Source organism: Leucopleurus acutus (genome assembly GCF_964270905.1).
Source record: "Leucopleurus acutus genome assembly, chromosome: 18".
Classification (NCBI taxonomy): Eukaryota; Metazoa; Chordata; class Mammalia; order Artiodactyla; family Delphinidae; genus Leucopleurus; species Leucopleurus acutus.
Window position 1 is genome coordinate 66,970,825 of NC_139160.1, and position 13,678 is coordinate 66,984,502.

At 50.2% G+C, this 13,678-nt stretch overlaps 1 protein-coding gene across 1 annotated transcript in view; it reads right to left on the reverse strand.

Annotated features, from left to right (window-relative positions):
- STK24 (serine/threonine kinase 24) overlaps positions 1 to 13,678 on the reverse strand; it is a 102,469-nt gene that overhangs the window by 53,062 nt on the left and 35,729 nt on the right. The window contains exon 2 of the mRNA XM_082859329.1: positions 6,183 to 6,413. Within this exon, the coding sequence (XP_082715455.1) occupies positions 6,183 to 6,413 (231 nt within the window). The remainder of the gene's footprint in view (positions 1 to 6,182; positions 6,414 to 13,678) is intronic.

A 13,678-nucleotide genomic window follows, 5' to 3' on the forward strand; every position in this document is an offset into this window, starting at 1 on the left:
GCTTTACTCAAGGAAGCCGAGTTTCAGATGAGCCCTAGACAGAAAGCGTCATGGTCAATATCTAGGCGAACAATCCTCGCCGTTATGTTCGCAGGACTCCTCACAGCCTTTGTTCCATCTTACATCCGAACAAAGGTACCCCGGAGAAGCATCTTTTGGATCCACTATCCCCAAATGCTGTCTGGGGTTTCTTGTGAGCCTGGCACACAAGGCTGCGCGGCTTTGAGGAAAACAAAATCACTGTGCAAGTTTGGACACATGCTACTCACAGCACTCGCAAAGCTCACACTTGCTCTGGCCACAAAAACTGCGTGGGAGTAACCAAGGTCTCTGAGACTGTTGTCTTCAATACTCTTGGGGCTATTCCAAGCACCCCCAAGGCCAGCCCTGGAAACATTGTTCCTTCTATATTCTGGGACCAAAGACCACCATCCATTCCACAAGCAGCACTGTGAGCATCTGGGCTGGTGATTCTTTGTAGCAGGACGTGTAGTGGCATCCCTGGTCACTACGGGGTGACCTACAGGGTGCCGGCAGCACCCCAGCCCCGCCCCGTCGTGACAACTGAAAATGTCTCCAGACACGGCCACCTGTACCTTCAGTGCAGGAGGGTACACGTGGGGCAGTCAGAAGAGGCACAGAGAGGTACCAGTACTACGTTTAGGTGGCTTGGCCCCAAAGTCACGTGCTCCTGTCACAACCCCAGATCTGCCTTCTCCATACGGCACAGCCCGCCTTTCTCCTCTGCCCTCTACACTGGGCATCTTGACCCCGGTTCAGTTAAGCTGCGATCACCGTTCCACGTGCAGGACACCATTAGTACCTGATTGTCTTCATCTCAAGGAGAATGTGCCAGGCTCTATCTTCGGGAATAGGAAAGAAGTGAATGAGACAGGACCTGTGAGCTTTTGGAAGAAGCCCTGAGGCAAAGGAGAGTCCACACACACCAGGCACATAGCTCAACTCAACTGCTTCCCAAGACCAATAACCCATCTATACTCCTCACCGTGTCTAAAACCAGAGGTCAATACAAGAGCAGGATTTGCCATGGGGCGGTCAGGAGGGAGGTGAGTGAAGATAAATTCAGACAATGTACCCTAACAGATATGTTCATTATCATGTGGCTTCACTAGTCATTCTTCTCTGAGCGATAACGAGATCATGAAATCATAATACAGTATAGTTTTGTCTGGTTTTTTTTGGCTGTGAAGCATAAGAGGCTGATTATATGCTATTGCCCAAGCTAGGATGCTTCTGAAAGTAAAGAGTCAGCTATTTTAATAGTCATGCTGGGGCAAGAAGTGAACACAGGGGGTGGATGGTAACCTGCTGAGGAGCCCCATTCACAAAGACACCAGCCATTTATATAAATATTTTTTCACTTCTTTCCCTAAGCGTAAAATGGGTGGGACTTCTGTTTCATCAGGAACTACTACTTTCCCTTTGGGGAAGGAAGGAAAGGGGAAAAAGAGCAAATCAGAAGTCCAAAGAACATAACTTGAAAAAATTACCCCAAAATGTGTCTAATGTACATAACACACACCGTAGCAGAATCATCTGTACTTACATACAACGCTAAAACACATAAAGGGACTTTCCTGTATTCGTTTTCTGGTGAATCCGATTGGTAAAACTACCCTAAAAGTTTTTAGGAACTGAAGAAAAACTTACTCTTAAGTCAAGGATCTGAACCCACTATTAGACCTAACTACTCATTCAATGGACATGTTTCCTTAATAGCGAAACTACAACAAAAATGACTAGGACAAGTAAAGGTTTGATAAACACAGTTTTGTTTTGTTTTGCCTTGTACCTGATTTGCTTTGGTGAAACTGGCCTGATGTTTGAGAGTATTAAATAATTTATTATAAAAGAAAATGATAACCCTAATTTTTAGTGTGCTAATAATGTTTTTACAACTCATAAATTTTGAGTTAGTTGGCAAAATAACTTTTCCCTTAATTTAAAAAAAATTCTTAAATTAGCACTTACTAAAAATCCCCTAACATGCCAGGCACTTTACCTATCTGATCTCAATCTTTATAGTAATCCTGTAAGATAAGTATATTTATCTGCATTTTGTCCTTGAGGAAGTCCGCAGCTTGAGAAACATCCAGACAGTTAAGTAACTGTACTAGGATCCAAACTAAAATCCTGGCTTATAACTCTAAGTGAATCTCAAAGTAGAGATTCTAAGAGGCAGGCCATCTCCCCAAGACAAAAAAAAAAACCTTAAGAGCTGTGTTGCTGAATGGAATGAGTAGCTCTTGTGAATGCTGCTTAAAAAGAAATCAGGGGCTTCCCTGGTGGTACAGTGGTTGAGAGTCCGCCTGCCGATGCAGGGGACACGGGTTCGTGCCCCGGTCCAGGAAGATCCCACATGCCATGGAGAGGCTGGGCCCGTGAGCCATGGCCACTGAGCCTGTGCGTCCGGAGCCTGTGCTCCACAGCGGGAGAGGCCACAGCGGTGAGAGGCCCACGTACCGCAAAAAAAAAAAAAAAAAAGAAAGAAATCAGGCTCAGACGCCTCTATAGCACCTCACTGTCCACTGTTACAATCTTATCATGTCTTCACTGCCTAACTTAAAAATAAAACCAAAAAAGTCTCTCTCTCTCTCTCCCCTGCACACCACCCCACCCTCTACGGTTTCACTGTGACCTTGTAGATGGTATTTTTGCAGTAAAAAAGCTCCAGTGGTATAATGGTTGGGATACGAAGGCTTCTGGTTAATATTCTAGCTGGTTTAATTTCCCCAAAATTAAACAAACTACAGCAAATGAAGTTCTTCTATGGCATGTGATAATCTTCAAGACCTTCCCGGCCCTCAGCTTCATCAATACAAACATAAGTTTTCACTGTTGCACTATTCCCCCTCCTCCCTGAATTGTCAGTTGTTTCTGTTTTTACTATTTCGGGAAGAAACATGCTACACAGCAACTCTGTAATTCGATTATAGCTACACAGTCAAAACTCACACCCCCCTCCTGATCTTCAGTAACATTCAGTATATTTAGACCACTTAGCTATTGTTTTCAATTTCTCCTTCTGGAGTACAGGATTGAAATGAAAACGTAATTATGAGATCTTCTAATGCAAATCCAGCAAAGGAGAAACCAGTTTCTGCTCATTTCCTCTTTACCCAGTCTTGTTGCGTAAAAGTCCCTTAACACAAGGTGAAATCCTGAGGCCCTCTCCCCCATCACCACCTAAAGAACTAAAACGACCAGCTCTGAAAGCTATGGGGAGTTTTAGAAGGGCAGTAAAAACCACACAAGGCACAGTAATTTTCAACTTTGTGTCAAAGACCCATTCATCTTACACGTGAATTTAATTTGTATCTTACTTGACAGTTTGGACCGTATTGATTAAACCTCATAATGCGACCAAGATGATGGGAGAACAGCCTCTGGCTCACGACGGAGGGTCTTCCTCTGGGCCAAGGCATCTCATGCAACTTCTCTCACACCAAGAACGGGCAGAACGTCGGGTCTGGATTCTTGTCCGGCTCAACTTACGGTAGTTACTAGTACCGTTTAGCAAGAGCAGTCCACGTGTTTTCATCATGTTTGACAGAAAGGCTTAAGAAATTAAGGGCAGCTTTTCATGACGGTGGTATTATTCCTGGCATTCCTGAGGCAGCTACCTTTTCTGAAGGACGATCTGCCTGATAAAATACATAAAGCACTACAGACAAAATTATCCCAGCTCTTCATCCCACCTGAGGACAGTCAGTGGAGAAAGTCGCCCCAGCGGTCACTCCACCCACCTCGTGCAGAGAAAGGGGCCTTGGGAAGGACCGTCTAGCTCAGCCCCAAGCCCGTCTGCTCTGCTGCGCAGCGCACGATTAGACGGCAGTTCCCAGCCCCTCCTGGTTAGGTGCGGCCGCATGGCCGAGCCTGGCCGGGGGTTGTGAGCAGAAACAAGGGGCCCTGTGTCCTGGCCTGGGTATACGAGAGCTCCCCTCAGGGGCCTCCATTTTCGCCCCCATGCTGACTGAAGGCAGCCGAGCACACCCACGTGGGGAGTAAGGAAGGCAGAGCCGCAAGACAGAAGGAACCTAGGTTCCTGAGTAACTGCTTGGAGGAAAACCACCCATGGATCAGGGCTATGAGTGAGCGAGAAATAAACTTCTATCATATTGAGCCACTAAAAACCTAGGGTGTTTATGCCAGCAACTGACATTAGGTTAACTACATAAATGCACTGGCCCACTACAGAACAAGGTTAGACTGACTTGGAGTGAGCAACTCAGGAAAGACAGGACATACCAGATGGAATCTCCAGATACGTACAGTCAAGGTGACACCACATTTGGCCACAATAAAGCAATCACCTCGCCATGCAGTAAAAAATTCCGCTGAGGAGCCCAGGCTGAAGGAGACACCTGCAAACCACTGATCCTGAACTTCCGCGGCAGTCAGATATTAGCTGGTGTACGTCAGCAAGAATGTGTGAGGATCTTCCACACTTCCTTTGCCGAAACTACCATAATTCATATTAAAATCCAACATACCACATGAAACCTAACTCTGAATTCCCTATGCAACTATTCTGACGTCATTTCACAAAGGGTAACTGATACAGTAGACAGAGTTCAAGTTGAGTCTCTTCAGCTGTTGAGTTTTTCCTCAACAGAAGTTTAACATAAAGAAGACCTCCGCTTTCCCTATGGAAGTCACAGGTGCCCTCCTCTTGGATCATGAATACGACAAAGCTTACCGTGCTCCCCTCTTTGCCTGGTCAAGACCCAAGCTGCATGCTCCCCGCTCACAGTAACACTCATGGCTACCGTGGGCTACCCTCTCTCCTCCTTGCTTCCACCTCAGTGGACACGTCCTCCACTACAAGGTAATGTCAGAGATAAATGTGAATAAATAAACCCAATCAATTAAGGAAGGAAATTAACACTCCCTAAGTACCCACTACATGCCAGGTACTTTCACATACTCAGTTCTATTTAATCTTTGCAACAACAAGGTGTACACCATAATTTTCCATTTTACAAATGAGGAAGAAGTTTTAAAAAAACTCAAAGTCCAGGACAACTGACTCCGAAACTTATTCTTCCCCTTTCAAAATGCTGCATTTGACCTCTGACATACTGCCATTCTTTAGGCAATTGAAAAAACATAGAATTACCGTCCAATTTTTATTTCCTTTAAATATTCATTTTAGTGAATCAACAGTTCTCGAATATTCCACCCTCCCACTTACACCTTATTATTACATTTCCACGAAATCAAAGCCCACACCAGCCCTCTGACACCAGAACACGTGGAGGGCTATGACATGGAGAACTGAGAGGATGGACCCAGGGCAGGAAGAGGCCTAGTCCTACATTATCCAGGCGTATTGCTGCCTCCCTTAGGAAAAAGTTCTTTCTACCTGTGAAGCTTTCATTTCCACAGAGAATTGTTTCAGAAATTTCTTCACCAATTCTTAAGATTTCCAAAACCCCATTTGAAAGATACGACATTTCTAAGTGCAGTGGAACGGGCATATGTCAAGGAACTTGAAACACAAGGGACAATCTTACACTCTTCTAGTGGTAGAGCACGACGAGTACAACACGCTTCCACGCAGGGCTGGGAAACCATCTTTAATACGATTCTTTCCCACTTGAAGAACTGCGTGAAGATCGAGGACAATCTGCGGTGTTGTATTATAGCTATTACTTTAAGTAATTATTTACTAACCGAGAATTCTTCAAAGTCAAATGTAGGTAAGCCAGCTCACTAATCAACATTCTCAATTCTTAGCAGTTTAAAAAAAAAAAACAGCACTAAATTAAAACACATTTGATAACTGAAAATATCAAAAGACTAATATTCTTAGGTTGGCCTGACTTTTTATCACAAACCATGCTAAAATTAGGTGACGAGTAGCTGTCGTTATAATAGCTTAAGAAATGCACTTCTGATGACAAAGTCTCACTCAGAAATACTTTCTTGTTTGAAAGGGAGTTTCAACATCGAACACTTTTCACCAAAAATACATTCTATCCGTGACATTTAAGATGACAGAACCATTAGAGACAGGTTCCTTTGACTGCGAAGGTCAGAACACTTCTCCTTCCTCTGAAAACCTGCTGTGCTATTTATCAAAGTCCTTCCCGTCCGAGGCTCCCGTCTCAGTCAGGTGCTGCATGGTGGAAAACCGCGTCTGCATCTTTAAGCCTTACCTTCAGATAGGATCCATAATATTTGGTTACGTAGGGGCTGTCACACTGACTCAGCACTGTGATCTCCTGCTGAATGTCCTCTATCTCATCTTCAGCCTCTTCCAGATCAATGATTTTTATGGCGACCACTTTCTGAGTCCGATTGTCAATGCCCTTGAACACCTCGCCAAAAGAGCCCTTCCCGATTTTCTCCAGTTTGGTGAAAAGCTCTTCTGGATCTGCTTTCAGGTTCTGGAGGAGAGAAGGAAAAGAAGGGAAACTTCAGTGACTCACAGGGCTGTGACTGCTTCGTCCTTGTATTGATAACATACATACCACGGCCTTTCAAGGACCGATACGTTTTCCTCACTTAAGGATCAGGCTGCGGTGACCACAGGCCTTCACATTCGGGACACAAAGATTTCTAAATCTCACCTGCGTGTGCACATTAGACTATGAAACACGGCAAGTGTGCAAACAAAAACAATGACCCAGCTAGATTATAAAAACTGGGGAAGGCTCCAGCTTTTGTATAATTAAAGTAAATAAATACCAGAACACTTAGACATGCGGACTTATTGAAAAAAATCACTCTTGTCTAAGCAAAAATTCTACTTTTCTCCCCATGCTCCCCCCTCAACTCTCTTAATTCAGGTAGGTATATGCTAAAACATAGGTTAACTAGCATCCTCATATAACGGGGGGGGGGGGGAAATGTACGCCCTCACTTAATTGTTTCAGAAGAGGCCATGTCCAGCAAATACAGTCTCACGCATCTTCGCTTACAGCTACTGCCTTGGCCTAAGTATTTTAACCAGACCCAGGAAACAATAAGGAACCTGTTTTCTTTTGTCAGGTGAACATCATACCCTTGAAAATGGCTTCTAAAAGCTCTTAACCACCAACGTGATTAGCTGAAAAACATACACAGCCTACACTTCCTAGGCTTCAGTTGTAAGGACTCCAACACCCAGCCCAACAGCTCCCTGACCAGAGAGAAGTGTGAGCTGCTGGGTTCTCGATGGGCAGCACCTGTCAGCCCCAGGCGGGCGAGAGGGGTGACGCTGACACTTCGCAAGGAGAGCTAGGCACGCTGCACATCTCACTACGCCGAGCCGCTCAGGCTGCAGCCCCACAGGGCAACAGAAGGCCCGGGAGCCGCCCACCCTTCCCTGTGAAATAGCAGGGAGGAAGAGGAGGGTTGAAGGAGGAAGGACATCAGACACGGAAGAGGGACCCACAGAACATAAGGGGTCACAGACACAGAACTACGGCAATCTGGGCGGCACTGGGTTAACCGAGCGCCCCACTAACCTGCCGTCCCAGGTGAACCCGCAGAGTGGCCAGCGGTGCTTCCGAGGAGAACTGACACCCACCAGCCCCCTTCCCACGTGAACAACGGACCCCAGTGACACAGGCGCGAACGGACACCACAGAGGCCCCGCATGAGACGGCACAGTGAACAACGTGAAAGCTCACAGGTCTCACCCATAAACGTGAGAAAAGTGACCAGGAAAGGGGGACACGAGAGGCCGCGTCCATTTCCAGCAACTACAGCCTCTCCCGTTCTCATGCCCTTTCCCTTCTGTCCTCCCCTCTGGGGTGAGGAAGGCTGGCCCTCCTTCTCAAGGCCAATCCCAGAAGCTTCAAACCCACCTTGCCCGCCCCCAGGACGCAGCTTCATCCCCGACCCCCTTCTCCACGCCCCCTCCCGCCTGTCTCTGCCCTGGGCAACACGCTGGGGTGTCTCCCGTTGAAAAACCACCACCAACTGCTGCAGGTCGCCCTCCCCGCTCACTCCTCCCCAACGTCTCCCCCCACAAGGTCCCCACTGTCACAGTCTGGCCCCCGCTCTGGCGTCGGATCCTCCACGAGGTCGGCCCCCCGTAGCCTGCCAGTCCCCCGGCATCTACGACGCTCCTCCCCACTCGTCCTCTTCCAGTCTCCCTGGTGCCAGAAGAGTCTTCAGGCGCAGACCCGCCCGGGCTGGCCGTCATCAAGGGCAGCCACCCCGAGGCTCCAGAGGTGGCCTCCTGCCTTTCTCTCCTTCTCCCCGGGGTTTGGGACCCTGTTCCCCAAACCTGGCTACTGAAGAATCACCCGGGACACTCAGAGGTCCCCAAACACTCGCCCGGTCATAAAGGGTGGGGGGAGGAGGGGGTCGTGTAATCCATATTTTCAAAAGACCCCGACTGAACAGGCACCTTTGTAAACAAACTCCTAAATTACAGGGTACGTGGTAACTTCCAAACTGCTGGTGCAGTCCTTTGAGCTTTAACTCCCAGGATCCACTGCTTGCTGATACCTCCTCGGCCTGGACGCGGCAAGCTCCGCCTGTACGCACCGAATGTGTCATCTCTGCCTCGGAACTGGCCATCCTCCACGCCCACAGCCTCCCTCACCACGCCGCACGCCACGCTGAGGGCATTCGGGAACCACATTTTACTCTCCTTTCCACCTGCGTGCCTGGGCACACCATTGACGGTCCCCAGGTGTCCCCTGAGCAGTAAGAAAACCACAGCCTCACACTGACCCAAAGAACACGCTGACTCGGAGACAGAGCGCCTGGGTGGGGGGAACTGGTTGGAAGGGTTAAGGAGGAGGCAGTCAGAGCCACCTGAACTCCCATTAGCAGTGATTCTCAACTCTCAGGCACATCAGAATCACCTGGAGGGCTTAACAGACCCGCCCCCCCACCCACCCAGGCCTGCAGCAGTGCATCTGCGGGGGAGCCAAGTATCAGCGCCCAGGTGATGCAGGTGCTGCTGGTGTGGGGACCATGCTTTGAGAAGCACTGCTTAGCAGACCCGGCGGGAGAAGCGAGGCAGCCCTGACTAGATGATGTGCTGCTGAAATGAGGCTTGTTTTAGGTCAGCGGACCTGACCCCCCCGCACTGACTGCCCCACCCCCATACTGAGAAAAACAGTGGTGTTCCTTTTTGGGAGTTAATTAAAACAAAGCCAACAAGAATGTGTCCAAACCCCTACCATGCCAGAGATGAGAGTGTGGGAGATTGTTACAAAAATAATGGCCAATTAATCCCGGCTGTATCCACACCCCTTCAGCACTCCTCCAACAAGAAAGGAATAGTCTTATGTCCCCATCCCTTGAATGTGGGCTGGTCTTGTCACACGTTTTAACCCACAGAAGGTGGTGACTTCTGAGCATGGGCCTCAAAGGGCTGGGGAGGCTGGGAGTGAGCGTGCGGTGGGAGGTCCACCGCAGCCACTGCATGGATCCCCGCTGAGGCCCAGGACGTGCACGCGGCCAGCCTAGGCCACCCAACCTGAACCCTGGCACAGGAGAGCATCCTCAAGGGAGCGCCCGGCCAAAATCCCCGTCAATCCACAGAATCTGTCTTAAACCATCAAGTTCTGGTTGGTGTGTTACTGTACCCCAGTAGAGAACTGGTACAAAAAAGGATGCTAGAAGCAGGGTGCTGCCCCGGCACAGGCCCTGACAGCACAGCCGGACAGCAGAACTGCTGTGGACCATTTACTAACTGCCTCTCTGCCCCCTCTCTGAACACGATCATCTACCTCGTCTCTCCATGGGGTGTGGAGTGTGTCTTTTCAATTCACGGCTCTCTGAATCAACTGAAGCCACCCCCAAGGAGCTGCAATGCGCCCCGTCCACATCCAGCCCTGACCTGGGGCAGGCGGGCGCAGACTTGAAGGCCACTGCTGTACCCGGAGGGAAGGGCGAGACGGTTGGAGTGAAGTGTAGCCCACAGCTTGGAGGGACAGAAATCCTTGGGACCAGCAGGCCAGCCCGGACACTGTTACAACAATGGCTTTAATAAATAACCCATCCCCAAGCCCAGGCCCCTATTCAACTCTGCCTGCTGCTCCCCTTGACTCTGGGCTGGCCCTGGGGTAGACACTATGCTATTTACGAGGTTAAGCCTGAGGCCCTGCAGCTTTCACCTCCATCAACACCTAAGGAGGCCTGAGCTAGCTGCTGGAGAGGAACTGTGGAGAAGACCCCAGGCCCTAGCCACCCAGCGGGCCAACTGCAGACACGGAGAGGGGCGCCCAGCGTCCTAGCTGACCTCAGGCCAGCAGCTCTCCTGCCGACCATGGGCAGTGAGTGAGTCCAAGCGAGACCTGAGGGAAAACTCCAGGTCAACCCAAGGGTTCGTGAGAAATACTAAATCATTATTGTTTTAGGCACAAAGTTCTGGGGGGATTTGTCACCCAACAGATAACAGAATTCAACAGAGATCGCCGATCACTGCCAGACAAAAGTGTCCATTCCTGAGGGCAGGGTACAGACAGATGTTCTATACTCGGGAGAAGAGTGTTTCGTTTCAATAAATTGCCCGATTTTCCTTTTGCCGGGTCTAAAACCGCTTAGAAAACAGCTGTTTTCACTATACTGCTTTGACCATCCTCCCCAAAGCCCTTTCCCTGGCATCCACACCTGTGAAGTTAGCGCAGTTTTTCTGTCTCGCATCTGCTCAAGTGTAGTGTGGCATCCCATGCTCTTGGCCACTGTGTCACCAGCTATAAACCGGAATAAAACCCAGCCCTGGATCTGCCAAGACGGCGACAGCAGGCCCTAAGCAAGCAGGGTCCTCGCCCTTTGGCAATTCTCGCGTAAGTTCATCACCACGCACTGCAACCCCGTGCAGTGTGGTAAGGAAATCAATGCCAGAGATGACCTGGTCCGCAAAGGAACGTCAAGATTCGGCTGCCAGAATCGGTTCTCCGAGGAGAGTAGATCTCCTTGGTAGGAAAGGTACCACCCTGCCAACCATCTCGAGAATTCTCTTTTCAGAAAGGTTTAAGCTGAACCAAGCACTGGTCATCATCCAAGATTAGAAAGGCCTGCCGGCCCCTCACCCCACCCATCCCACGTGCCTGAAAGGTAACCGGCTCCTCCCGGGCAGGAGTCAGGACACACAGAGGCTCGGCCTCCTCTGGGCAGGGGAAGGCCAGGACCCTCCCCCACCATTCCCTTCTCCTAGGGCAATGAGCTGGGGGACCAGAAGGGCGGGGCTGGATGCTACCTGCACATCCCACTACTCAGGTCTGGGACCAGTCACTAAAGAACATCACTTAGATGCCCAGCGCCACCTTCTCATTCCCGCACTGAGCCAGGAGATCACGCTCTAAGGCGGGGTGTGGCGGGGGGGGCGGTGTGAGTCTCATGAATACGCTCACTAACCTGTGTGACCCCACGAGCGACTCAACATCTAGGTCTGTGTTTCCTCCCCTGAGGGAAGGGCTGGCGAGACAAAGAAATAACAGCAACAGTAGCATCTCTCCAGATTAACTGCCACTAAGAGTGGGAATCTGGCACCCACCAGCTGCGGGACGTGTCCCGGGCACTGTCTATAAAAGGCGGCACTCAAATACTGATGTCTCTTCTCTGCTCACGTCTCTCCCATACCCTCAAAACCTTTCCCTCCTGTGTCAAGAAACAGCCCAACTTCCCATTTGGGAGAGCCTTGAGGTTCAGTGAAAGTTTTCAGGAAATGACACGCATGACACCTCGTTTTCCTACTTCCTGTGGCTTTGGCTTTTTCATCACCCTTTTCCTCATGACAACTCCAGGCCATCTGTCTCTTTAAACTTTAGTCAGCTGAATTCTGAGCCTTTCTATACACTCACACCTCCTCTTGTTTATTTTTAATTTCAAGATTTAGAAAAGCCAGGGCATTTGTTACACTTAACCATCCTAAAGTCAGTATCCTTGAAACTGACCAAAATACGGAGAAGATGCATCTCCCTCAGTTCAGGGGGCCCAGGCACAGGTCTGCGCTGTGAAAATGCTCCCAAGCCCCTTCCCCATCAAGCCCAGGAAAGCCTTCACTGGCTCAGGATCGCGGGAAGGGCTGAACAGCCAGGGGAACGTGCCCAGGGGACCTGCAATCCCCAGTTCCGCAGACCTTTCTCACTAACCATGATATGGAAGTTTCGGGGCCACAGGCTACCCCAAAGCCTGGCATCTCCCAGAAACAGGAAATGAACAGGCATGAGCACAGCAGAAGCAGCTGTCACAGTGCCACGCAGCACAGGGAAAGGGGCCCCAAACCTCCAGGATTCCTGTTCCTCTGAGAAGCGGAAATCCAAGGGTGTGATGGCCGCGCCTTCCAACTCCTCCCGCTTCCCGAGAGATGGTCCAGAGCTGCCCAGCTGGAGCTCAGGCTTCTACAATAATTCAGCCCATTTCACAATCCTTTGAGAGAATTCATTAAAATAATTCCATGATGACTTAAGTATTTTATATTTTTAAACCTGAACGGCTATTACTGTGTTCTTTTGATCACTTCTGGCAAGGAAAAATGCACCTGGCATCACTAATCAACTTTCAAAGGTCCTCAGCTTCAGACGTACTGCTCGTACAGTTGCACAGACAACACGGTCTGGGCTGAAGCCAAGTTCCAGGAAAAGAAAAAGGAACTGTCTAGGTCTGCCGTGTTCTAATACTTGTGCCTTATCACATCAGCATCCCCGAAGCAACAGACAAGAGGGCACCGGGGTTCAGCCGGGTCTGGACTAGGTGCGGCCCCTCCCCTCTTCTGAACTTGGCAAGCACCCCCAGTGAAGCACAGAACTCTCCTCCTGGAGCTGAACTCGGCCTCAGAGCCCTGCCCTCCCCACTTGCCCGGGCAGAGGCCGGCACACAGGTGGGCACTACGGGCCGGCAGCTTACCGCAGACTTGTCCTTCTGCATCGGCCCGACTCTCCCACCCAGCCTTTCCCCGTGGTCCCGCCGTTAACAGTGTTACTGTCTTCCATTCCCAAAGCTGGAAACGCCTGCACCGCAGTTGCTTTCTTGCCCCTACCTCCCAACTGTCTCTGCATGCGGCCCCCGGCCTCCCGCCTGACCCCGCCCCGCCGGCCCTCCCTCACCCACCCGCCGCGGCCACGGCTACTCCTCCAGCTGCCCCGACCTCAGACGCCCCCGCACTCTCTGCGGGCAGAAAGTGGCTTCCTCGAAGCGCGTGGTTTCCCTGCACTGCCTAAAGCAGCCGGGACAACACGCCGTCTCGAGACTGAAGTCACACACGCTCGCTGCGAAGCTGAACCGCAAAGCCCCTTCCCACCTCCGCTTCCTGCTGCTCTCCCCGCTTACCCTCCCATCACCCAACTTCCTAACACTGTCTCCGAGCACCCAGGGTTGCGTACCGTAATGACTCCACACGCAGTGAATTCTCCAAGCGACAGAATTGGAGGCGTGGAGAACAGACGCGTGGTTGTAGGGCGGGGCGGGGGCGACGAGTGAGGGGCAACACGGGAAGATTCCACGTGGCCGCAAATAGCTCTGCATCCCGACTGCGGTAATTCTACTCGAACTTCTTCTGCCCCAAAGAGACCGCTATTATTTCACTGTTACAGGTGAAAAGTTCCCATTTGCTGTTTCATACCCTCTCAACCCTAATGACTCCCTTGAGCAAAGGGAGCAGGGCTCCAGGGCTCCTCTTTGCCAGAGCGTGATTTTTATGCCACTGGTTGAAACGGTATTAACATTTTACAGATGATTTTCCCCCCTGAGATTATGATTACCA